We start from the raw sequence: 24,773 nt of genomic DNA, 5'->3' as shown, positions 1-24,773 counted from the left end.
GCCCTCGGGGTCTCACCTAGGAAGGTCCCGGTGAAGCCCAGGGCAAAGAAGCTGGAGAGCACCAGCACGCTGCCCCCCACCAGGAGCCCCAGGCCGGCCCCGTAGGCCGGGAGGTTGTCAAGACTGTCCATCCTGGGCTGGCTGAGCATGGCCTGTGTGAAGCTGCAGGCAGGGGCAGGGGAGGTAAGAAGGAGGTCATTGCTGTGAAGATGAGGCCGCCACCCCATCCCACCTCTGTCCCCCAAGGGGCCCCCAGAGTAGCCGGTCCATGGGTCTCACGCTCAGTGCCTGCTGGGGCCCCGGCAGGTGATGAGGTGCCCGGGAGAGCACCCTGCACACGGGCCACCCTGCAGCCCCCACTCCCTGCGGCGGTAGGGACAGGAGGGGGCCCAGGCCCGCCAGACTTTTCAGTTTCTCGAGAGCAGTCAGAAGCCCTGACTTGCATAAGGAAGTATCCTCATTTAAACAAACAGCAAAACAAAACCCCAGGTAATTAATGAAGACTCTCTTGGACTCTGCACGTCCGCAGGCCAGGTTCAGCCCAAGACACCGAGTTTGCACACTCCAGTCCTGTCCAGCTAGCAGCTAACGGGTCCTGCGGAAGGACGTGAACCTCAGGAAGGTCACGGGCAAGCCCGGCCCCGGCTGTGCGGCAGGACCTGGGCGCCCACAGACCCCTGCACCTGGCGTGCAGCACACGAGGCCACGGTGTCCCCGCTCCCCTCGTGGGCTCAGTGCCCTGAAGCCTTGGGCGTGCTCGGACCCTCCTCCAGCCACGGGGGCCCCTGCACAGAACCGGCCACGTCAGAGGGGGCGCTTTAGAGAGACCCCCTGTGCTTTTTTCTACACCTGAAATGCCCCCAGCAGTTCCCTCTGAGGCCACGCCAGGGAAGGCCTTTTGTTCAAAGGCAAGTGGGTTGACTCTTGGGGACCAAAAGCCACAGGGTCTTTGCAGTTTAGATTTTGGGGGACAGAGCTGTGGGGACTGGCAGTAAGCTGACAGTCTGCCCAACCCCCACCTCACTTGTTCTGTGAAGTTGCCAGAGGCTATTTTTTCCCACACCTTCCTGTGAGCTGTGGTGCTGGATTGTTTATACTTCTCCTATCCCCCAAGTCCCTCGGAGAGACTGGAGGCTGATTTCTTTTTATCCTTTGTTTTGTGAAGCTAAGATGTTCTGTATGGTGGGGGTTTTCTGCACTTGGTAGAATTCTTGGGTTGCCTTGGAAATGTGATCAGAGATATCATTGATTTGCTAATGACTCTCTCTGCCCTATAAATACAGGGTGCTCCGTTCTTGCCAGCAGCTGGCAGAGGCCTCCCAGGGCAGCTGATATAAAGGGGGTGACTATCCTATTGGGTTTTTAGATTCCGACTCTACGACTGGCTCCTGAAGACTGGCCAGCCGGCTGCAGCTGAGATAAAGGGACTGGGCTCAGGGTAACACACGGGAGTGAGGTTCAGGGCCTGCGTCCTCAGGGAGGGGCAGGCACTGGTGGGAGGGACCCTCTCCGAAGAAAAGATGTGTCTGGGAGCTAGTGCATGCACATGCCAGGGACATACGGTTCCCAGCCCCCAGGTTGTAAGCGAGGGGCAGCTACTGGCACTCACTTTGTACCCTGTACTCCGAGCGGGGGCAGCTCACTGTCCATCCGCCCACCCACTCATCCATTCATCTGTGTACCCTCTATAACCACCCACTGGCCTATCCTCTATCCATCCATCCATCTGTGCTGTGTCCACCCCATCCATCCATCCATCCAACCATCCTGTATCCATCCACCCACCCATCCATCCTCTCTCCATCCATCCACCACCCATCCATCCATCCATCCATCCACCATCCATCCATCCACCATCCATCCATGCATCCATCCACCCATCCATCCTCTCTCCATCCATCCACCATCCATCCATCCATCCACCCATCCATCCTCTCTCCATCCATCCATCCTGTATCCATCCATCCATCCATCCTGTATCCATCCACCCACCCATCCATCCATCCACCCACCCATCCATCCATCCACCCACCCATCCATCCTGTATCCATCCATCCACCATCCACCCATCCTGTATCCATCCATCCATCCATCCTGTATCTATCCATCCATCCATCCATCCACCCATCCTGTATCCATCCATCCATCCATCCACCCACCCATCCATCCTGTATCCATCCATCCACCATCCACCCATCCTGTATCCATCCATCCATCCATCCATCCTGTATCCATCCACCCACCCATCCATCCTTGTCCATCCATCCTCTCTCCATCCATCCTCTCTCCATCCATCCATCCTGTATCCATCCACCCACCCATCCATCCACCATCCATCCATCTACCATCCATCCATCCACCCATCCATCCTCTCTCCATCCATCCATCCACCCACCCACCCATCCATCCTTGTCCATCCGTGCATCTATCATATAATACCTCTGTTTGCCAGGCTCTTACAAGCAGAACAAACTTGTTACCTTCATTCCTTCCACTTGTAAATCCACATTGTCATAAAACTATCCTCACCCTCAGCTAAAACCTGCCTTCCTGGAACTCTCCTCCAACTACTTTCAGCTCAGAGAACAGAGCTGCTTCTCCTTCCCCAGCCATCTCTCCCCGGCACCGGGCGCCCTCCAGGCAGAGCGGGTCACACCACATACTCCTCAGCAGGAGGAAAAAGCAGCACCCCTGAGTGGAGAGAGGTCCCACTCCGTCCCAGAGTGGAAAAAGCTCGGTGAGCAAACGGTCAGCAGGACACCACGCACAGCAGCCTGCACGGTGCCCTGTCAGGCAGAGGCACACGTGTGTCAGGGCACACCTGGCCACTGGTCATGCTGCCCACGCCCCCAGGTCTCCACCCACCACTGCCCTCCCTCAGCTGCCCTGCTGCCAGGGCCCAGGGTCACCCTGAAGCTACAGGTTGAGACTCCGGGATTGGCTCAGGGTCACACACACCCGCTGCTGTACCAGGTCGCCACGCCATGCCCGCCCCTCTGCGCCCTCTCCTGACTTTCTGATCAACCTGCAGCCAAGCACACCTCCTGTCCAGTCCAGCCACTGAGGCCGGAGCAGGCGGCTTGGGCACTGGCCTCGGCACAACCTCCGCTGTCTGCACGTGGGGGGGGGCATGGAGAGGCTGTGGACCCTGGCACGGCTCACTGCCCGCTCAGGGCTGGCTCACCTGCAGGCCCCTGTGCCCTCGGCTGGTCCTGCATTGAGGACCAGCCAAAGGGGCAGAGGAGGGGGGCACACTCGCCTCCATCATCTCCAGAGCAGGGGTGACCCCCACTGCCCAGCTCCCACGGGCAACTACCCACCCTGCCCGAGCTGACCCCCAGCCCCTGGCCCGCAGCCCAGCACAGCCACCTGCCCTGCACACTCTGGGGGTGCCCACGGCTGCCAGACGGAGCTGAGGGCTCCTGGCAGGAGAGCAGGGCAGGGCTTCAGCAGACTCAGGTACCCTGAGCCTCGGCGTCTGCCTCTGCATGATGGCCACAGTGACCCCTCCACGTCCCCGTGCAAAGCTGCTGCCGGGCAGTGGTGCCCACGCTGGTGAGCCTGGGACACTTGCGCGGTGGAAGGACCGTAAGCCAGGGGTGACACTGGGGGACCGATGAGGCCCCGGGAGCCGCAGCACGGGCACACTAGCCGGGGGTCCAGAGGCCACAGCGGGGCCGAAGCTGAGACGTGACAGAAGAAATTCAACAGGGGCAGGAGGCAGGCAGGGGGCGCATCCTCGGAAGAACTGTCTGGGCCCCGAGGATGCCCGCAGAGGGGCTTCCGGCCCGTGGCAAGGAGCTGGGACCGCCCCGCGTGGCGGAACAGAGTGTGGAGACCAGGCAAGCCCACACTGGACGGGGTCCAGGCCCGGGGCGGGGCCCAGTTTCCCATTCACGCCGGGCCCGCCCCCGCTCCTCGACCAGAACTCATCTGCACCCCCCACAGCACGCGTCCTGGCCCGGTGTGAGCAGCAGGGCCGGCTGAAGGGCGTCCTCCTCTGACCGCCGTGCGGTGCCTGAAGCCACCGACCTGGGGACGGCCCCGCGGGGAGAGCTGGGGCTGGACGCAGGGGGAGACTTCCTCGGGCCGGGGATGCGGGAGCAGGCGGTCCTGAGGCGGCTGACCCAGGGCGTGGGCCCACCTGCAGCTCCCTCTCCGTCCCTCCGCAGTGGAAGGCAGCGCCCCCCGGGGGGGGGGCACCTCTCCAAACTCCCTCAGCACCTCGGTGCTGGGCTCCCCGCAGAGCACGGGGTGCTGACTCCGGTTTCCCAGCAGAGAGGTGAGGCTGGGCCCCTCTAAGTTCTGTTCCAGGGCCCACTGCCGGGGGGGGGGGGCAGCTTTGCGGCAGGTTTACGGGAAAGGTGTGGCCGGCCCCAGAAGGTGACCTCTGATGTTCCAGCTCCTCCATTAAGTCAGAAACGCACAATCCATTCCACACGGAAAGATCACCGCGGGAACAAGCGTCTCTGAGGGCCACGCACTAAATAGCAGCTTCCTTTAGAAACAGTGTCTACACCGGGAGCGGGAGAGGAGAGATGCATTCATTTGTCTGCCGTTCTATTTTTAAAACTTAAATTGAGCTTTCAACCACCGGGGTGACTTCAGGCTTGTCTGCACTCCGTTCCCTGGAATCCCGGAACCTGGGTGGAGGCAGGTAGACGGGGTCTGTGCCGCTGTGTCCTGGCCACAGACCAGACGCCTGGCTCAGCCTCTGCCCCCGCCCCCCCAGCTGCTCCTGGAGCCCCCCTCCACTCCAGCTGCCAACACACCCCTCCAGATCCACCTCTAACCAAGGCCGTCCTGCAGGGCCACCCCCCCCCTCCCCAATGGCCCAGCGGCCTCCAGAGCTAAGACTGGGCCCACCCCTGCCTCCTGCCCCCTGGGGCCAGAACCCCCTCCCACTGTGGGGCCGGCAGCCCTGCTAAGCTCCCCTGGCTCGGGCGGCAGACCACGTCCTGTGGCACGCTGGGTCCTGGACCGCTGCCTGTGCCCACTCAGTGCGGCAGTGGTAGAGAAGCTGGCAGATGAGGAACCTTCTCCTGACCCCTCGGGGCGTGGGCCAGAGGCCAAGGCTCAGACGCCTGCTCAAGGTCGGCCCCCTTCAGGAGCAGAGCTGAGTCTGACCGGCGCACCTACCCTGCAGGGCGACAAGACAGCAGCGTGAACTGGAGTCCCCGTGTCCTGCATTTCTGTAACTGGGAGCTCGTACCCTCTGACCACCTCATCCACCATGCTGTCCTGCATTTCTGTAACTGGGAGCTTGTACCCTCTGACCGCCTCATCCACCATGCTGTCCTGCATTTCTGTCACTGGGAGCTCGTACCCTCTGACCGCCTCATCCACTGTGCTCTACGCTGCCACCACCGCTGGGAACCCCCAATCGACTCTCTCTCTCTCCCTCTTTTCTTTTTTAGAGAGAGGCAGAGAGACAGGAACATGGAGCTGTTGCTACATGTGCCCTGACTGGAATGGAACTGGCAACCTCTGTTGCTTGTGGATGATGCTCCCACCAACCGAGGTATCTGTCCAGGGCTCTTGCTCTGTTTCTATGAATACAGGATCACGCAGTATTCGTCCTTCTGTGACTGGCTGAGCTCAGGGAGCACAATGTGCTCGGGGCTCACCCACGTCCTAAGCGGCAGGACTTACAGAGGAAGGGGACCCTGACACGTGCTCCAGAGGGACGAGCCTGGAGGTGTGCGCCCAGTAAGATAAGCCAGACACAAAAAAGACAAACACTGAGTGATCCCAGTTATGTGCAGGGTCTAAAAAGAAATGTTGCCATAGAAACAGAGAGGCCAGGACGGCTGCCAGGGGCTGGCGGGGTGGGGGTGGGGGTAGAGAATGAGGAGTTACTGTCTCATGGAGACGGGGTTTCCGTTCTGGTGGTGTGATGATGGCACAGCTGTGTGAATGGACTTGCACCGGTGAACTGTACCCTGAAAAGTGGCTGAGAGGATAACGCTTTATGTCACGTGGATTCTACCACAACAGAAAGTTGAAGGTAACCACGGGCGACGTGGGCTCTGCAGAGGGACGGAGGTTCTGAGCGTCCTCTAGGGCAGGGGTCTCAACCCCCGGGCCGCGGACCGGCACCGGTCCGCAGAGAAAGAATAACTAACTTACATTACTTCCGTTTTATTTATATTTAAGTCTGAACGATGTTTTATTTTTAAAAAATGACCAGATTCCCTCTGTTACATCCGTCTAACTAAGACTCACTCTTGACGCTTGTCTCGGTCATGTGACACATTTATCCGTCCTACCCTAAAGGCCAGTCCGTGAAAATATTTTCTGACATTAAACCGGTCCGTGGCCCAAAAAAAGTTGGGGATCACTGCTCTAGGGCACCGTAGTTTTCACCTGCCGGCCGGCCTGTGGACCGGTGCCGGAGAACCTTCCCACAGCAGCGGGTGGTCAGCCCCCACACGGACCAGCACGACGCTCCTGGCAGACCAGTGGCTGAAACACAGTGCTCACCCTGTCACAGGGACTCTATGTCCCGCAGGACCTGTACCCGGGAAGCAGAGGTGGACGCCTGCAGCCGGAGGCGGCCCACTGCACTCCCTCCCCGTCTGGCTCCCGCCGCTGCTCACTCAGAGCCTGGAGGTCCTCAGCACCTGCAGCCTGGGCACCTGGCGCCCGGCATCCCCTGGGCAGGCCCTGTCGGGACAGGGTTCTCCTACTGGTCAACCGAGGACGCGGAGGCTGGGCGGCTGTGGGGGGCGGGGGGCGGGAGGGATGCAGGCCTGTCTGGGCAGCCGCTTCCTCGAGGGAGAGTGAGGTGGAAAGGAGAGAGAGAGAAAGAGAGCCAGATGCAGCTGGGACCCTGGCCCTGTGCCCGGGGGAGGGAGGGCGGGCTGGGCAAGGACAGGCGACTTGTTTACATGTCCAGAGCTCTCGCCAGTTCAGACCACACTGGAGCCTCCCAGCCGTCCCATAACCTCTCTGCAGGCTCAGTCCACTCTGCATTTATCCAGAGAACTCACTGACCACCGTAACCTCTCTGCAGGCTCAGTCCACTCTGCGTTTATCCGGAGAACTCACTGACCACCCGAGCCTCCCAGCCGTCCCATAACCTCTCTGCAGGCTCAGTCCACTCTGCATTTATCCAGAGAACTCACTGACCACCGTAACCTCTCTGCAGGCTCAGTCCACTCTGCGTTTATCCAGAGAACTCACTGACCACCTGAGCCTCCCAGCCGTCCCATAACCTCTCTGCAGGCTCAGTCCACTCTGCGTTTATCCAGAGAACTCACTGACCAACCGAGGCTCCCAGCCGTCCCATAACCTCTCTGCAGGCTCAGTCCACTCTGCGTTTATCCGGAGAACTCCCTGACCACCCGAGCCTCCCAGCCGTCCCATAACCTCTCTGCAGGCTCAGTCCACTCTGCGTTTATCCGGAGAACTCCCTGACCACCCGAGGCAGGGTCAGCGTTCGACTCTCGGGACAACGTGGCTCACAAGACACACAGTCTTGACCCTCGTGAGGCTCACGGTCCGTCGGTACCAAGGACTGAGCCAGGGTGCTGGGGGCTTCTGCACAGAGATGGGGTCAGGAGGGCTCCTGGGGGCACCTTGGGCACTTTGAGCTAATGCAGCGGGAGGGGCCAGGCCCCAGGGAGGCGGGAGGGGGCGGCCGGGCAGAGGCCCTGCCCTGGGGACGCGGGGTTTTGACCAGAGCAGGGAGGTGACCAGAGCTGGCAGAATTAGCCAGGTCCGGGGAGGGACCTGGCTGTTGTTACTCTTACTGCAACGGGAAGTGGGAAGCCCGGGTCGAGGTTAGGCAGGGAAGACTTGGTTTGGTCCTCGCTCTAACATGGAGCCGTGCAGAGAAGGACACTGCTGAACGGTCTGGAGGCAGGAGCGTGAACGGGGTGGACCCCAGGTTGTGCGACTGGACTGAGCAGGGATGTCAGGACATAATCGAAAACATCTCCCAGGAGGCCCTGGCCAGTTAGCTCAGTGGTAGAGTGTCAGCCTGGCGTGCAGGAGTCCCGGGTTCAATTCCCGGCCAGGGCACACAGGAGAAGCGCCCATCTGCTTCTCCACCCCTCCCCCTCTCCTTCCTCTTTGTCTCTCTCTTCCCCTCCTGCAGCCAAGGCTCCATTGGAGCAGGGTTTGCCCGGGCGCTGAGGATGGCTCCGTGGCCTCTGCCTCAGGCGCTAGAATGGCTCTGGATGCAACAGAGCGACGCCCCAGATGGGCAGAGCATCGCCCCCTGGTGGGCATGCCGGGTGGATCCCGGTCGGGCGCATGCGGGAGTCTGTCTGACTGCCTCCCCGTTTCCAGCTTCAGGAAAAAAAAAAAAAGAAAGAAAGAAAAACATCTCCCAGGTTTCTGGCTCGTTCACGTGGGGCGAGGGGGCTGCACTGCTGAGCGAGGGGAGGGCAGGAGGACTGAGGCTCAGCGCTGAGACCGGGAAGGGCTGACACCGTGGGTCGGGACAGCTGGTTCTGTTTCCTGGCTCAGCCCCTCGCCAGCCTTGGCCCCCATATGATGCATGGGCTCAAATACCCGCCCCTGAACAGCCACAGGTGGGAGGCAGCACAGCACCCCACAACTGTGTGGGTGCGGTCAGTGGCTCAGGGCACAGACGGTTCCTCCAGACAGTCCCCTGGCCCAGACGAGTTCTGGCTGAGAGCTGTGGGCAGGAGCCCTCTCCCGGCTCTGCCTAGGCCTGGGCAGTGGTCCCAGCACAGTCTGGGAGGGGGCTCTCTCCAGCCCTCTGCCCTCCCCTAGACTCACCACCCCTGTGGGAGGGGCTGGCCCTGCACAGAAGCAGGCTCCCTACCGTCCTGCTCCTGCGGGAGGGGCCCTGGGCTCGGGGCCTTCAGGTCACCCCGGGGGGCCCCCTCTGCATGGCAGGGGGAGGCTGAGGACCACTCCCCTCTCCCTGGAGATTTCCTACCCCTGTGAGCCATAAAACCTCAAACACTCCTCCCTTCTTGCCACCCTCATCTTTTCATCTGCACAGTGGGGGTGTCCTCTGCCTGGAGGCTACAACTGTGAAAAAAAACAGCCGCTCACTCCCTGGGGCAGGCAGCCTGGAGCTCCGGCCTCTCTGTGCAGTGAGTGCGACCTCTCTGGAGTTATGTCTTCCTGTCATTCATCCCAGATAGGTACCCTGGGCCCTGACAAGACCCTTGAGATAGACCCCATCCTGACCTGCAGCAAAGAAGCAAAGACGACAGGCAGCCTAGAAGGCCAAGCAGCACGGGCTGTGTGTGTGTGTGTGTGTGTGTGTGTATGTGTGTGTGTGTGGTGTGTGTGTGTGGTGTGTGTGTGTGTGTGTGTGTGTGGTGTGTGTGTGTGTGTGTGTATGTGTGTGTGTGTGTGTGGTGTGTGTGTGTATGTGTGTGTGTGTGGTGTGTGTGTGTGTATGTGTGTGTGTGTGTATGTGTGTGTGTGTGTGGTGTGTGTGTGTGTGTGTATGTGTGTGTGTGTGTGTGGGGGGGGGTCAAGGTCCAGAGGGGAAGGCTGGCCCGGCCAGGCCCTCCTGACCCCGCTCCCGGTCAGCGGGCAGACATGGCGGCACAGGCGGCCTGGACACGCCTCTCTCGGTGCGTGCCTGTGTGAGGACCCAGCCACCACCCAGGACCCTGCCCTCGCCCCACTGCACAGTGCTTCCCCTCAGCTCCGTGTCTGCAGGGAGGGGGCAGGGCCACGGCAACAAGCAGCCGGACTCGTCCCCACGTGGGGAACCTGGATTCGCACAAGCAGCTCTGGTTCTTTAAAGCACCATGCGGACGGACCACGTTCACCCACCAGCCCGTGTGCAGCTGTGCGGTTCTCACGGGAACCCAGGAGGTGAGAGCAGGCTCAGGGCCAGGCCCTGCTGGACACGGTCACATCTGACCACCTGCTCCTCCTCTTTGTCTCCACAGCTTTGTCCCCCCCCCCCCCCCCAGGGAGCCCCGCCTTGCACCGGGGCTGCGGCATTTGCTCCGGTGTTCGGAGGGCGGGGCTCCCTCATGGAGAACAAGTTCACCACCCCGGCCTCCTTCTTCGATGGCGGGCAGGTCGCACATCCCGAGTGCAGGGGTGTGCCGGTCTGGGTGAGGCCCTGCTCCCCAAGGGGCCCCAGCCTCCTGCCTGGAGGGGATTCCAGCAACAGCTCTGTCTGCACTCTGGAGGCCAGGGGTGCAAGCTTGGGGGCCACACAGGCCTTGTCCTCTGTGCCTGAGTCGCAGGCAGGTGGGGCTGTCCCTTCCCAAGGTGACAAGGCCAGAAAGGGAAGGCGTGGCCCAAGGCCCGGAGACCAGGGTCCCTGTGCGTTCAGAGGGACACAACACCCACGTCTTGATGCTCCCCGATGCCCCCAGCAGTGGCCACCCTGGCACCCCGGGGGTCCTGGATTCTCACAGTGAGCCGACTGGATGGGCGCCCAGCCGGGCGGGCTTACCAGTGTGACCGCAGTGCGTTGAGGAGCAGGACCGCTCCGCCCAGCGCGTAGCAGCCCAGGTAGGGAGAGCCGAAGGCCCGGCTCAGCTTCCGAGTTTTCTGCTCCCATCTCGCAACCTGATCGGGGAGAGAGGAGAGGCCGTGTGGAGAGGGGCGCTGGGAGGGGCCCGCGGCGGAGGTGGGAGCGGGCTCTGGACTCCTCTCCGGCTCCAGCGCCCCAGAGGCCCAGCCCCGAGGCAGGAGAGTGACCGGGAGCCTCCACCACTGGGAGCATCAGTTCAGCCTCGCAGGGATTTCCACATGTCCCCAGTCCTGTCTGGGTGGACCACGCGGTCCTGCTGGAAGCAACCTCTTCCCCCAGGCGCACCTTGAACACCGCAAGGAGCAGAAAGGGCCACCCCGAGCCGGCCTAGATGTGCCTCCAGGCCCAGACCCGCCACACACAACGCCAGAGGCCCGCGGCAGACACGGGAAGACGAGGAGAAGGGGCTGCGTGAGGACAGACGGGGGGACCTGCCGCAGGAAGTCCGAGGACAGCACGCAGGGGCACAGGCGCAGCACCCACAGCCCCGCCCGAGGGGCGCGCTCGCCAGGACGGGCCGCCACCCCTCACCCCTGCCTCCCCAGCACCCCGGAGGCACGCACTCCCAAGCTTTCCGGGTGCACCGATCACATCTCCAGCCCACCTGCAGCAGCTCGCAGCGAGGGGACGTGGACAGAAGGCTCCGACAAACGCCCTTCCTGCCGCGCTCGCCCCTAATGCCCATGCTCGCCCCGCACCCAGGTCGCCGCCCGCGGGGCACAGGGAGAGCCGGGTGGGTGCAGACCGGCCAGCAGGAGGAGGGGCTGGAGAGCGGCCCCGCCCACGCCGGTGACCGGGCAGCGGCACTCCGGACTCTGTGAGCGAGCCGCCCCCTGGGGCCGGACGGTGACCGCTCAAACACGTGACTCTGTGAGCGAGCCGCCCCCTGGGCCCGGACGGTGACCGTTCAAACACGTGACTCTGTGAGCGAGCCGCCCCCTGGGGCCGGACGGTGACCGTTCAAACACGTGGCGGTTGTTCCGGAAGACTCCATCCAGTGCTTTTATTCTGGGGCTACAGGAGGACTGGATCCCGGAACCTTAGATGAATTAATCTAAGAACGTTTCAGGATTTCGTGTTGTTTTGAAATCTAGCTGATAGTCAATCATTTTTAAAATTTTTTTATCATTTCATTAACTTGACAAAACTCAAATGTTTCCGGTTACCAGCAGATTTTGGAAAACGATAAGCATCTAGAACCATATAACACAATTATGACTGAGAAATGTCAGCAACAGCAATGGAGGAGGGGTCCACAGAAAAGAGGGGGTGGCACCGTGTGGAAAGCGCTGTCTGGGGGCCTGACTCAGGCTAACAGCTCATGCCACGGGCATGCTAATTAGCTGAAGGCATCCTGCTTGAGGCTGGAGTGGCCCTCTGCCAGGGAAGAGGCAGGGACTGGATTCAGAGCCGCCGAGGTCGACCAGGAGCAAAGGGACTTAGAAACGTGAAGCTCTTCCTAGGATCCTTTCCCAGCCTGCTGAAGGCCGTGCCGCCTCGCCTTGTCCCCTCCACCCTTTTTCTGAAAATAAAGGACTCCTGGTTCCCAGACAGATTTTTTTTTTAAAGAGACAGTCAGAGAGAGGGATAGACAGGGACAGACAGACAGGAAGGGAGACAGATGAGAAGCATCAATCATTAGTTTTTTGTGGCGACACTTTAGTTGTTCATTGATTGCTTTCTCACATGTGCCTTGACCGCGGGCCTTCAGCAGACCGAGTGACTCCTTGCTCAAGCCAGCGACCTTGGGTCCAAGCTGGTGAGCTTTGCTCAAACCAGATGAGCCCGTGCTCAAGCTGGCAACCTCGGGGTCTCGAACCTGGGTCCTCCACATCCCAGTCCGATGCTCTATCCACTGCGCCACTGCCTGGTCAGGCTGAAGACGGATTTGAGAGTTAGTTCTCCCATCATCTCGCCTGGTGCCTTTCGATCAATAAAACCAGTCCTTCCCCCAGACTCTGAGGTACTGAATTTTGGCCTTTCTTCGGAAGCCATCGGGCACGTGAACCTTGTCCCTGTCACACTGTCTGCCTTCTGGTTGGCCTGTATTATTATACAGCGGGCTGTCATTTCGAGGCAGTCAGCCTGTGTGGCCTCACTGGACCCGAGGTTAATTTCCTTCCCGCCTGGTGGCCGCCCCCAAGCACCCAGCTGACCCAGCTGCACACTTCACCCCAGTCAGGGCCGGGAGTGGGCCGAGGAGCACAGCCACCAGGTGGGGACGGTGGGGTGTTGGCTGCGGGGGCCAGGCTCTGGGCTATGACACAGGTCACCACTCCACAGGCTGCGCAGCGTGGCCAGAGGCAGAATGGCCGCGCTGCCCCTGGCTCTGCCGGTCTCCAGATTTCCAGGATCCTCAAGGGGAGACGAACTGGCCCAACATCCCCCCACCCCACACCCACATTCTTGTTGGGGTGGCCAGAGAAATACAGGCGTTCTCCACATAAAACTGCATTTTGGGTTAACAACAAATAAAATTCTAACATAACTCATCCCAAACGTCGCATTTGTTGTTTAGCTGAGAGCCACGTTGAACCAGGCTCTGTCCTGTGTTGAGTGAGCCAGGGGTACGTGGCCTCTCCTGCAGGCTCTGTGCTGGGGCAGAAGGGACAGGACACACTGGAGCGGGCGGGGCCCCAGGGATGCCACCTAGCTGCTCCCTGACTGCCACCAACCAGCTGCATGTCTATAGGCAAATCGCTTAATTCCACGCTGCCTCAACCGAGTCAGCAATGCGCACACGCGCGCACACACGCACACACACACACACACACAGACACACAAACTCCCTCCCTCACCTGCTGGTGTGGTGGGGAGAGCAGAGAAGGTGAGGGACAGAGCGGGGTGGGCGGGAGCACCTCACTGGGCAGAGGAAACCGTCCCTCTCCTCTGGTCCTGGGCGCCCGGAGCCAGGACAGTTTTCTCAGGACGCACTGGACCCGTGAGGGAGGCCTCCGGCCGTGCCGCTGGCGCTGGGTCTCCCCACGCAGGAGGCAGCCTCTCAGTCTGTCCCCCCCGCAGGTGAGCACCCACAGCCCTTGCCCGGGCACCTGCTTCTTCCCGGAGCTTTCCAGGGCTCTGTTCTCGGCGTCCTTCGTCAGTTCAGGTAAGAGGTCGTAACTAGTAGCCTGACGTGTGTGTTGGCTGAACTCACAGCATTTAAAAAATATATATTTGATCTAACAATTCAAGATTCCGAGTGTTCACATGGGAAACCCAGACGTCGTCTGCGGTGAGCAGTCTGGAGAGCGAGACCACAGGAGGCCTGCCACCCTGCCAGGCACTCGGCAGAGACAGCGCAGCCACCCCCGGGGACGGTGGGTGCCGGCGTCCCTGCCATTGCCGGCTGGGCGCACCTGTGCGCGCTGGGGCTCCCAGAGGCCTGTGTGTGTGTGTGAGACTCCCGTGGGCGGGGCTGCGGGTGCCCTCCAGAGGCTGGGCACACGTTACCCGCACGCAGCTCCGCCAGCATGCCCCGGCCTGCAGGCACTGCACATTCCAGGCCTCCAGCACCTACGCCCTGTGTGCCACGTGCCCTCCAACAGGAGCAGCCCCGTCGGCTGCAAAAACAATGCTCATCAGTGTCCACAGAGAAGCAGAAACCTGACTTCCGAAAGTCCCCCCAGACGACGGGATGTCTGAGCCAGTGAGGCCTCACAGCGTCACAGGGTGACAGCTCTGCCTCTGAGACCCGGGGCCCACTGGGATTTGAGGGTCTGAGCACAGAGGGTGTGACTAGTCACATCGGCGACTTCTGCGTGTAAACCAGCAGATGCCCAGGCTTGGCTTCTGGCCCCAGTCATGACAGACTAATTTGAAAAGACAACTGCACCCCTATGTTCACTGCGGCATTATTTAAACAGCAGGATGTGGAAGCAGCCCACGGGCCCATCAGTAGACAACTGGATAAAGAAGATGTAGCATATATATATATATATATATATTTGGGGGAGTATTTTTCTGAAGTGAGAAGCGAGGAAGCAGAGAGACAGACTCCCGCATGCGCCCAACTGGGATCCACCCAGCATGCCCACCAGGGGGTGATGCTCTGCCCATCTGGGGTGTTGCTCCATTGTAGCTGGAGCCATTCTAGCACCTGAGGCAGAGGCCACAGAGCCATCCCCAGTGCCCAGGCCAACTTTGCTCCAATGGAGCCTTGGCTGCGGGAGGGGAAGAGAGAGACAGAGAGGAAGGAGAGGGGGAGGGGTGGAGAAGCAGATGGGTGCTTCTCCTGTGTGTCCTGGCCAGGAATCGAACCCAGGACTTCCACATGCCAGGTCGACGCTCTACCCCGAGCCAACCGGCCAGGGCTATTTTAAAATTTTACTTAATACTCCCTGGCCGGATAGCTCAGTTGGTTACAGTGTTTCCTGAAACATGAAGGTGTGGGTTTGATGCCTGGTCAGGATACATACAGAAACAGATCAATGTTTCTGTCTTTCCCTCTCTCTCCCTTTCTCTAAAATCCATAAATAAATTATATATTTTTTTCTTTTTTTTTTTCTACTTAATACACTAATGGGGACTGCTTCATCGAAAGATTTGCTCTGAGATTCATCTAAATACCGTATATGGGCTTTCCTGCTGCACCTACAATGTTTGGTTTACACATCACTTTTCAGGATCCTTTTTTATAAATGAAACAAGGCCCACCTGTACAAAGCCACTGGAAAGATAGACCACGGGTGGCTCTTCAACTATTAACCAAATATAGTGCAAAACCTGGTCTGCCTTATTTGGTCAATATTTACACACGTACTTCGTCCTGCCTCTGAAAGGGACGCTGCAAGTGTCTGGTGCCCGGCCAGAGTGGTTGTCTGGATACACGGGCTCAGTACCCAGCGGGCCCCGAGGCGAGGCCAGGTGCCAAGAGGCCGCTCCAACCCCATTGTAGCATTAGAACCGATGCCAGCCAGCGCCTTTTCTGTTTTCTGGGGGAAAAGAAGGAAGGGAGGGAGGGAGGGAGGGAGGAAGGAAGGAGGGAAGGAAGGAGGGAAGGAAGGAGGGAAAGGAAGGAAAGGTTTACTTTAGAAGGGGAGACCGGGGACATAACAATTTTTTTTTTTAATCAGATTTATAGAGGTAAAAATAAGATTCACATAAAATAGAAATGGACCCTTTTTAACAGAGTTCCATGAGCTGACAAACACGTGTGGTCTCACAGCATCCACTGGATCGAGACAGGACATTTCCATCTCTCTGAAGAGCACCCATGCCCGCTGCAGCCAGGCCCCGCCCCCACCCTCCAGGAGCCCCCCGCCCCCACCCTCCAGGCGAGCTTTCTGCAGCAAGTCAGCAGGTGGAATCACGCAGTCCACAGCCCCTGCCCCAGCAGAGACCTCCCCACCGCCCGGGATGCTGCGTGCACCAGCAGGTTTGTTTGTTCCTTCCCGAGTCCTGAGGTGTGGGTGAGGGGGACCCCCCTCCTTGGCTCATCCTCTCCCCAGCTGAAGGCCACTGGGTTGTCACGAGACTGCTCTTGTAAATAAAGCCACTGAGGTCAGCTGCTTACAGGGTGACGGGCATTTGCTTTCATTTCTCCTGAGGACTTCGGGCTGGAGGGCGAGTGGCCCTCCACTGCCTTAGACGGCCGGCCAAGGTCTCTCTGCCAGAGCCCCTCGCCACACGCCCACCCATTGCTGTGTGAGCACCCTGGAACGGTGGGCAGGACAGACTGACCGGGCAGGCGGGGAGCCCACTAGGCCAGCACCTCCCACCACCCGGGAGTGCACTCTGACATGCCACAGCCCTCGGCCCAGGAGTGGTGGGGACATGCACCTCAATGTTGGGTCACGGGGCAGAGAGCTGATACCCCCCTTCATGGAAAAGAGAATCTGAGCTGAGATTTAACAGCAACACAGAGGAGTCCAGTGCAGGAGCCTGCAGACAGTGGGGGGCACAGAGGGTGTCGGGGGGCTGCAGGCTGTGGGGGGGACAGAGGGTGTCAGGGGGCTGCAGACAGTGGAGGCACAGAGGGTGTCGGGGGGCCCTGCAGACAGTGGGGGGCACAGAGGGTGACGGGGGGCTGCAGACAGTGGGGGGCACAGAGGGTGTCAGGGGGCCCTGCAGGCAGTGGGGGCACAGAGGGTGTCGGGGCCCTGCAGACAGTGGGGGGCACAGAGGGTGTTGGGGGGCTGCAGGCTGTGGGGGGGACAGAGGGTGTCAGGGGGCTGCAGACAGTGGAGGCACAGAGGGTATCAGGGGGCCCTGCAGGAAGTGGAGGCACAGAGGGTGTCGGGGGGCCCTGCAGGCAGTGGAGGCACAGAGGGTGTCAGGGTGGCTGCAGGCAGTGGGGGACACAGAGGGTGTTGGGGGGCCCTGCAGGCAGTGGGGGCACAGAGGGTGTCGGGGGGCTGCAGGAGGGCAGGGAGGGGGCCCGGGGAGGCTCACAAGGGTGGGAAAGAGAACAGTGGTGGGTCTGAGCCCCTTAGCCGCAGACCTCTTTCTGTCCCCAGTTCCGCACCCCGCCTTGGCCCAGGCTGCCCCCATCCTGGGCAGCAGAGAGCACGGAGCCCCTGCAGCTCTCCAGGGGTGTGGCTGCCCGTTACCCTCTTAGCTGGGCAAATAAAAACGAATCGTCTGCCTCCTTGCAGGGTGCCCTGGAATGGCCAGGCTGTAGCAGCTGCAGGGTGTGGCTGGAGTGGAATCACTCCCTGGGGGCCTGGTCCTTAGGTCCAGTAAGCTGGACAGTGGTGGCACCTACCAGGAGGCCAGTCGGCAGGCTTGAAAAGTCGGCCCCAGACTTGGGGCTGTGTGTGGGGGGAACAGAAGCTAGTCCCTGTTTCTCAAGGGTCCCGGAAGTCAGTATTTCCACGCCCAGTTCCCAGGCAAGGATACTGAGCTTCAGGGAGGAAAGTTAACCTGCCCCGGAGCCGGCAGACGCAGAGACAGGGCTGGGCCGTGCCCAGGGCTTCCAGCCCCGCCTTCAGCTGCAGACCAGTCTCTTGATGGACCCCCTGCCAGAGCGGGCTGTCAGCCCCGGCTCCAAGGCCAACCGGGAGGGCGATGGCCACCTGGCACCAGCTCTCCGTGCCCTCCAGTGCTGCCCCTCTGAGAAGGTGTCTCAGGGCCAGGAACCCATTAGTGCCTGAACCCGACAGGCAGAGCTAATCCTGTTCTTCAAGGCAGACACTGTGCTGAGCAGACGGAGCCCCCCCCCCCACAGCTTCTCCGGGAGAGGGGACAGGTCTCTGTGGGCAGGTGTGACACAGCCAGCAGGATCCTGGCCAGGGACAGAGTCCCTGCTCAGGGGACCCCCATGAGCAAGCTTGCCTCGCCACAGCCCCGGATGATCCCTCAGCACCCCACCCCCCGCCTCCTCCAACAACCCACGCTGGGCGCCTGTGGGCCCCCAGGCAGCCCCTGGCCTGCAGAGCGAGGACAGAGGCAGAGGGCGATCTCTGAGTTCCGCTGGGACTGCTTTGCGGGAGAAAGAGCCTGGTTTGACCCTTTTAGCCATGACAGCACCCCCATCTGTATCCCCTCCAGGGTTTCTGAGGCTAGTCACACCACCATCCATCCGATCCCCTGTCCAGACCTGTGGGGAAGCAGTGATGGTAGGCGCCAAGCCTGTGGGCGTTCCTCGCTGCTGTGTGCAGCCGACGGGTGCAGGGCCCACGGCCACAAAGGTCACTCTATAGCGTGACAGGGGCCACGCGGCCACTCCCCAGGGACGCTGCCCTTTCTGGCACGTCCTGATGCCAGAGGGGCTTGGGGCACACTTCTGCTCTTCTCCCTGCTGCGTGGTCCCCAGACAGCAGCCTGGGCATCACTTGGAGCCTGTTAGAAATGTGGGCTCTCAGGTCACACCCAGCCCTGATGGGTCCCCGGGGGTCCTCAAGGAGGGCTGTGCGGTGCCATGACACTTAGTGGGCACCGGCTCACCCACCACCCGCCACCAGGGGCCCTCCCACGGCGGCACCACAGGCTCTCCTCTCACGGGTCCCGTCCTCAATCCAGCGCAAGGCTCTCACCTCACGGGTCCCGTCCTCAATCCAGCACAAGGCTCTCACCTCACGGGTCCCGTCCTCAATCCAGCACAAGGCTCTCATCTCACGGGTCCCGTCCTCAATCCAGCACAAGGCTCTCACCTCACGGGTCCCGTCCTCAATCCAGCACAAGGCTCTCACTCACCTCACGGGTCCGTCCTCAATCCAGCACAAGGCTCTCACTCATCTCACGGGTCCCGTCCTCAATCCAGCACAAGGCTCTCACTCATCTCACGGGTCCCGTCCTCAATCCAGCACAAGGCTCTCACCTCACGGGTCCTGTCCTCAATCCAGCACAAGGCTCTCACCTCACGGGTCCCGTCCTCAATCCAGCACAAGGCTCTCACCTCACGGGTCCCGTCCTCAATCCAGCACAAGGCTCTCACTCACCTCATGGGTCCCGTCCTCAATCCAGCGCAAGGCTCTCACCTCACGGGTCCCGTCCTCAATCCAGCACAAGGCTCTCACCTCACGGGTCCCGTCCTCAATCCAGCACAAGGCTCTCACCTCACGGGTCCCGTCCTCAATCCAGCACAAGGCTCTCACCTCACGGGTCCCGTCCTCAATCCAGCACAAGGCTCTCACCTCACGGGTCCCGTCCTCAATCCAGCACAAGGCTCTCACTCATCTCACGGGTCCCGTCCTCAATCCAGCACAAGGCTCTCACCTCACCGGTCCCGTCCTCAATCCAGCACAAGGCTCTCACCTCACCGGTCCCGTCCTCAATCCAGCTCTCACTCTCCCTCCTTGGACCCCCCCCCCCCCACTTGCCGAGGTGCAACATTGTTTCCAGTGTACAAATGAGTCCCACAGCCAGGCAGGATGGGTCAGGACAGCACAGTCTCGTGGTCCTCCACCAGGCCCCGGCGCTATGAGGGGACCACCCCCAGACACTCTGCCTCTGGGGGTGGCCGCCCCTTGGGGCCATCCCTGAGGGCAGCATGCACCCTCTCGATCAAGCCCGGGGGCCCCTCTTGGAGCACAGTGGCAGCGCCCCCTTGAGAAATGCCTCAGGACTAGTGCAGGAGGCAGACGGCAAAATCCAGCCATGCCTTTTCCAAAGAAGGCTTGACCCCACACGATCCGCTAGAAGCGACCCTAGTGACTGTCGGTTACTTGTAACAACATGAAGCTTTGCCACCGTGCAGAAGAGAGCTCAGAGCTCAAGCTTCCGTCTCTGCAGAATCGCAGTAACACAGGCTTGCTAAGAGAAGTCTCAAGGCCCCTTGTGGGAAGGCCCTTGTGGCCAGCGTGGCTGGGGGTGGGGCAGAGGCACTGGTGGGGGTCAGGAAGGCTGAGGAAAGCACTTCCTTTCAAACATGAGGGCACAGAGAGGTTAAGTGCTTGCCCGAAGCCACACAGCTGAGAAGCAGGAAGCCCAGCCTGTGTATCTTAACCGCTAAGCTCCGAGTCCCCCTCCTTCTGGCTGATTCGCTGGACAGACTGCACGGGCGATGGCAGACCAACGCCCTGCAATTCCAAGAAGAGCTGCAAGTAAACAGGCTTCTTCCTCCACGTCCCGGCCAGTGGACCTGGGTCCCGAGAACATTCTCCCACCAGACGAGGAACTTGAACTGCATGTGACATTGGGCAGAAACACGCAGTTGGAGACACGACGCTGCAGCCCCCTGTGTTCCCGTCACAGGATCTAGACATGTGCTTGTGGAGGAAGGAGGAAGGCCGAGCCCAGGGATGGGAGGCGGCCACTTGTGGGGTTTTCCTGAGTGGGCCTGTCTTGGTCCAGGCCCTCATCAACTCCACAGGGCACTGCCCATTCCAAGGACCGCTGGGCCCCTTCAGCTTCCCGTGGGGCGGCCACAGTGGGGCTCTCTGGCCCACGAGACCAGCCGGACCTGACCGGGACACGCCCCTTCAGAGCCCGGCCTCTCCCTGGTGTGTCAGGCGGGCTGGCGGGCAGCTCGGAAGTGCCCACCCCGCGAGGTCACAGCTCAGCGCACAGGAACATGCTGCTTGTTCTGCCGTGTTCTGAGGGACCTCACTCGCCCGCATGAGTCACCCTAGAAAGGCCAAACACAAACAGGCCACCGCCAGGAGGCCTCGCCTAGTACGGGGGTCCCGGCTGACCTCACACCCAGGCTGGCCCGGGCGCGCCCTCAGGGGCCCTGCACCTCCTGTCCTCAGCACCTCAGCCCTGGACTTCGTCACACCAGGCCTGCCTCCTGCAGAAGCTGTGACCTTTCTGCCTCTGGCCTGTCGACAGGACCCCCGTGCTGACAGGACCCCCGTGCTGGCAGGACCCCCGTGCTGGCAGGACCCCCGTGCTGGCAGGACCCCCGTGCTAACAGGACCCCCGTGCTGGCAGGACCCCCGTGCTGACAGGACCCCCGTGCTGACAGGACCCCCGTGCTGGCAGGACCCCCGTGCTGGCAGGACCCCCGGGCTGACAGGACCCCCGTGCTGGCAGGACCCCCGGGCTGACAGGACCCCCGTGCTGACAGGACCCCCGTGCTGGCAGGACCCCCGTGCTGGCAGGCCACGCTGAGGACCCTGCCCCATGAGCTCCCGTGAGCGCACCCCCAGTGGGTCCGGCCCAGAGCCACTTCCGTGGGCCGGAGCGGTAGCCCCGTCCGTCCTGTGTCCTAGGTCCGGGCCTCGCCTCTTGAACCACACTCTCGACCAGAGGACACTGACCATCCACGTCCCCTCCCCGCCCTCCGCATGTCTGCACACATCTGGTGACTCACTCCTTCTTTCCGTTCCAGAACAAACCCTGCTCCTGCCGCTTCCAAACTTTCGCTCAGAATGTTCTCTCTGGTAATAACGGAGTTGCACCGAGGTAGGAAATGTCCCTCGTTACAGAAATGCCACAGTGAAAGGCTGAAGAGGCACAGAGGTCGTGGCATCTGTGACTTCAGCAGGTAGGGCAAGATGTTCTGGAATCTCTGTGCCGTGTGGGAGGTTTGTTCTCCGCCTTTCTGTCTGCTTGAAAAATGTCAATTGGAAAAAACAGGAAAGAGTTCGTCTCGGCCTGGAAACCCCACTCCTCCCCCGCTGGTCTCTTCCTCTACAGCCTGTCTCCTGGGGGGGGCTGTGTCTGGAGCCTGCTCTGTGCGGCCCCCATACTAGGTAAGCCTTGGGCCACCTAGTAAGCCCTGGGCCACCTCGCCTGTGCCTGGCTCGCAGGGGGGCACCTTCTGAGCCCACCTTCCCTCCGCCAGCAGCCGGTGAGCCCCCCAGGGGAGGCTCTGACGTGCCCTGTCCTCTGCCCCTCCCAGGGGTGCTGTCCTCAGCACACTGGGTAAGTGAGCGTGCCCAGCGTCACTGCTGCACTGGCGATGGCCCAGGCAAAGCCGTGGGGAGGAAAGGAAGTGACAGAATCAGGGAGCACAGCCATATGCCAAGGTGCAGGCTGCACACCACTGCCACCCCGCGTGGCCAACCCACACTCTCCCGGAGCTCCTGGGGCCAGCCCGGCGGTCCCGAGCCCACCTGGTGCACATTCTGGGTCCCCTTGAGGGAGCAGCTAGGACACCTGCGGCAGGCCTCAAGCCAGGGCTGGCCTCGCGTGGCCAGGCCAGGGGGTGGTGGGCATGATAGGATTTAAACAACCGGGAGCATTTCTGACATCTGCTAAGTCTGCTAAGGGCACAGAAAGGCAACAAGGCGAGAAGACGGTGTCTACAGGGCTGTGAGCAGCAGGGAGAGAGGTCTTGTTGCACACACACACACCCACACACGCACCCTCCTCCATGCAGCCCTCCGGGACTTACAGAGGCAACACAAAGATGCCCCTAAGCCAATGTAAGAGCAGTGGCTTCCACTCCAGGGGGAGGGTTGAGGGATGACCTGGCCTGTGGGCAAGGGAACACAGTGGGCTCTTTGTGGCCCACAGGGCTTACAATCTGGAGGCAGTCCACGAAGTCCCCATTAGCTCCTGGTAATTACCAAGTTCACATGCCAGCGAAGGCCGCCTCATTATCCCCTCAGCTGCATCGAAGCTAAATTAGGATTATTTCATTTGCCGCACGCCGACCCAGGCCTCTGTCCAGTGGGCTTAGCTCTCCTTCCTCTCCTTTTAGAGGTAAGAAAAGAGGAGGCCAGGCTGAGTGCCAAGCAGAGCCGGGCGACCCGCCGAAGAGGCTCAGGGCACCGGCACCTTCCTCCAGGGCCACGCTCAACGCCACGCTCCTCCTGCTCCCAGGGCAGCCGCCTGGGGGGCACCCGTGTTCCCTATCAGCAGCTCTGCTGTTAATGCAGGCGGCATCTGCGGAGACGTGGAGATAATTAACTCAACAGGAAACAATCCAGCAGGGAGGAGCCCCTCCACGCTACATCACACCTGCCGCAGCCCACGGAGGCACTCACCAACAGCCCAAACTCAGCTGCAAACAAAGGCCAGATGCTTGGCTCCCGGGGCTGCAGGTCTGCCTCTGGGCAGCTAAGGGGCATCGGCCAGGTGCCAGGCACTGGACTGAACAGGAAGACATGGCCTCTGCCTCCAGGAGGCCTCCAGGGAGGAACAGACACGCCTGGATGCAATCGCCAAAGAAGCCGGGCCTGGAGAAGGACTGACTTGGACGGGGAGTGTCAGGGTCGCTTCTGCGAGGCCCGAGGGATGAGGAGACACCACACCGAGCACAGAAAGAAGGGTCCTCCGAGCAGAAGGTCAGGGTCCGCAAGGCCCCAGGCTCCTGCCCAGACCAGCCTGCCGGCCGTGTGGCCCCCGGGACCTGCTGGTGTGCATGTGCTGGGCGAGGCTCTCCCTGAAGGCCCCGTACCCACTTCTGGTCGAGGTCCTGGGCAGCACGAATGCCGGGGCCCCCAGCACCTCCAGAGCCAGGGATCCAGAAAGAGAGGGGAGCTGAGCAGGCCCGAGGGTGCTGCTTCCATCTCAGGCTTGGTATGCAGCAAGGTCAGGTGTTTCCACGGAAAACCTAAACCCCACCGAGCTCTGGGGGAAGCAACTCCAAACACCGTGACTAGGGAAGTCGGGTCTCGGGGATGGAGGCAGAGCAAAGGAGAGAGAGGAGATCGGAAACTCCGGGGCTGTCAGGTCAGAAGCCCCAGCCCCCGGGCCTCCCCAGAGAAACCCAGTGGGAAATGGGCCCAGCGAGTCGGCTGGTGCTCACTGGCACTGACCTCCCCAAGCGGGGCAATGACTCCCCCATCCTCACAAGAACCCTTAGCCGTAGATCAGGGCCTGCAGGCCACAGAGCGCAGGCTCAGGAGTCCATGGGCTGCACGCACCAGGCTGATGGGAAAGTCAGGAGGGGAGCCCCACAGGAGGGGGATGAGGAGGAGGGGAGCCCCACAGGAGGGGGTGATGAGGAGGAGGGGAGCCCCACAGGTGGGTGATGAGGAGGAGGGGAGCCCCACAGGCGGGTGATGAGGAGGAGGGGAGCCCCACAGGAGGGGGATGAGGAGGAGGGGAGCCCCACAGGAGGGGGATGAGGAGGAGGGGAGCCCCACAGGAGGGATGAGGAGGAGGGGAGCCCCACAGGCGGGTGATGAGGAGGAGGGGAGCCCCACGGGAGGGGGTGATGAGGAGGAGGGGAGCCCCACAGGAGGGGATGAGGAGGAGGGGAGCCCCACGGGAGGGGGTGATGGGGAGGAGGGGAGCCCCACAGGCGGGTGATGAGGAGGAGGGGAGCCCCACGGGAGGGGGTGATGAGGAGGAGGGGAGCCCCACAGGAGGGGGTGAGGAGGAGGGGAGCCCCACAGGAGGGGATGAGGAGGAGGGGAGCCCCACAGGCGGGGTGATGAGGAGGAGGGGAGCCCCACAGGCGGGTGATGAGGAGGAGGGGAGCCCCACGGGAGGGGGTGATGGGGAGGAGGGGAGCCCCACAGGCGGGTGATGAGGAGGAGGGGAGCCCCACGGGAGGGGGTGATGGGGAGGAGGGGAGCCCCACGGGAGGGGGTGATGAGGAGGAGGGGAGCCCCACGGGAGGGGGTGATGGGGAGGAGGGGAGCCCCACAGGCGGGTGATGAGGAGGAGGGGAGCCCCACAGGCGGGTGATGAGGAGGAGGGGAGCCCCACGGGAGGGGGTGATGGGGAGGAGGGGAGCCCCACGGGAGGGGGTGATGGGGAGGAGGGGAGCCCCACGGGAGGGGGTGATGAGGAGGGGAGCCCCACAGGAGGGGGTGATGAGGAGGGGAGCCCCACAGGAGGGGTGATGAGGAGGAGGGGAGCCCCACAGGCGGGTGATGAGGAGGAGGGGAGCCCCACAGGCGGGTGATGAGGAGGAGGGGAGCCCCACGGGAGGGGGTGATGAGGAGGAGGGGAGCCCCACAGGAGGGGGATGAGGAGGAGGGGAGCCCCACAGGAGGGATGAGGA

At 61.6% G+C, this 24,773-nt stretch overlaps 1 protein-coding gene across 7 annotated transcripts in view; it reads right to left on the bottom strand.

Annotated features, from left to right (window-relative positions):
* PEMT (phosphatidylethanolamine N-methyltransferase) overlaps positions 1 to 24,773 on the bottom strand; it is a 67,931-nt gene that overhangs the window by 5,057 nt on the left and 38,101 nt on the right. For all 7 annotated transcript variants that reach the window (XM_066365061.1, XM_066365057.1, XM_066365060.1 and 4 more), the window contains exons 3-4: positions 10,409 to 10,524; positions 17 to 162 (exon numbers count right to left, since the gene is read on the bottom strand). In XM_066365061.1, the coding sequence (XP_066221158.1) occupies positions 17 to 162; positions 10,409 to 10,524 (262 nt within the window). The remainder of the gene's footprint in view (positions 1 to 16; positions 163 to 10,408; positions 10,525 to 24,773) is intronic.

The sequence above is a fragment of the Saccopteryx leptura genome, chromosome 2 (assembly GCF_036850995.1).
Source record: "Saccopteryx leptura isolate mSacLep1 chromosome 2, mSacLep1_pri_phased_curated, whole genome shotgun sequence".
NCBI lineage: Eukaryota > Metazoa > Chordata > Mammalia > Chiroptera > Emballonuridae > Saccopteryx > Saccopteryx leptura.
This window is presented reverse-complemented; position numbering and strand designations above follow the sequence as displayed.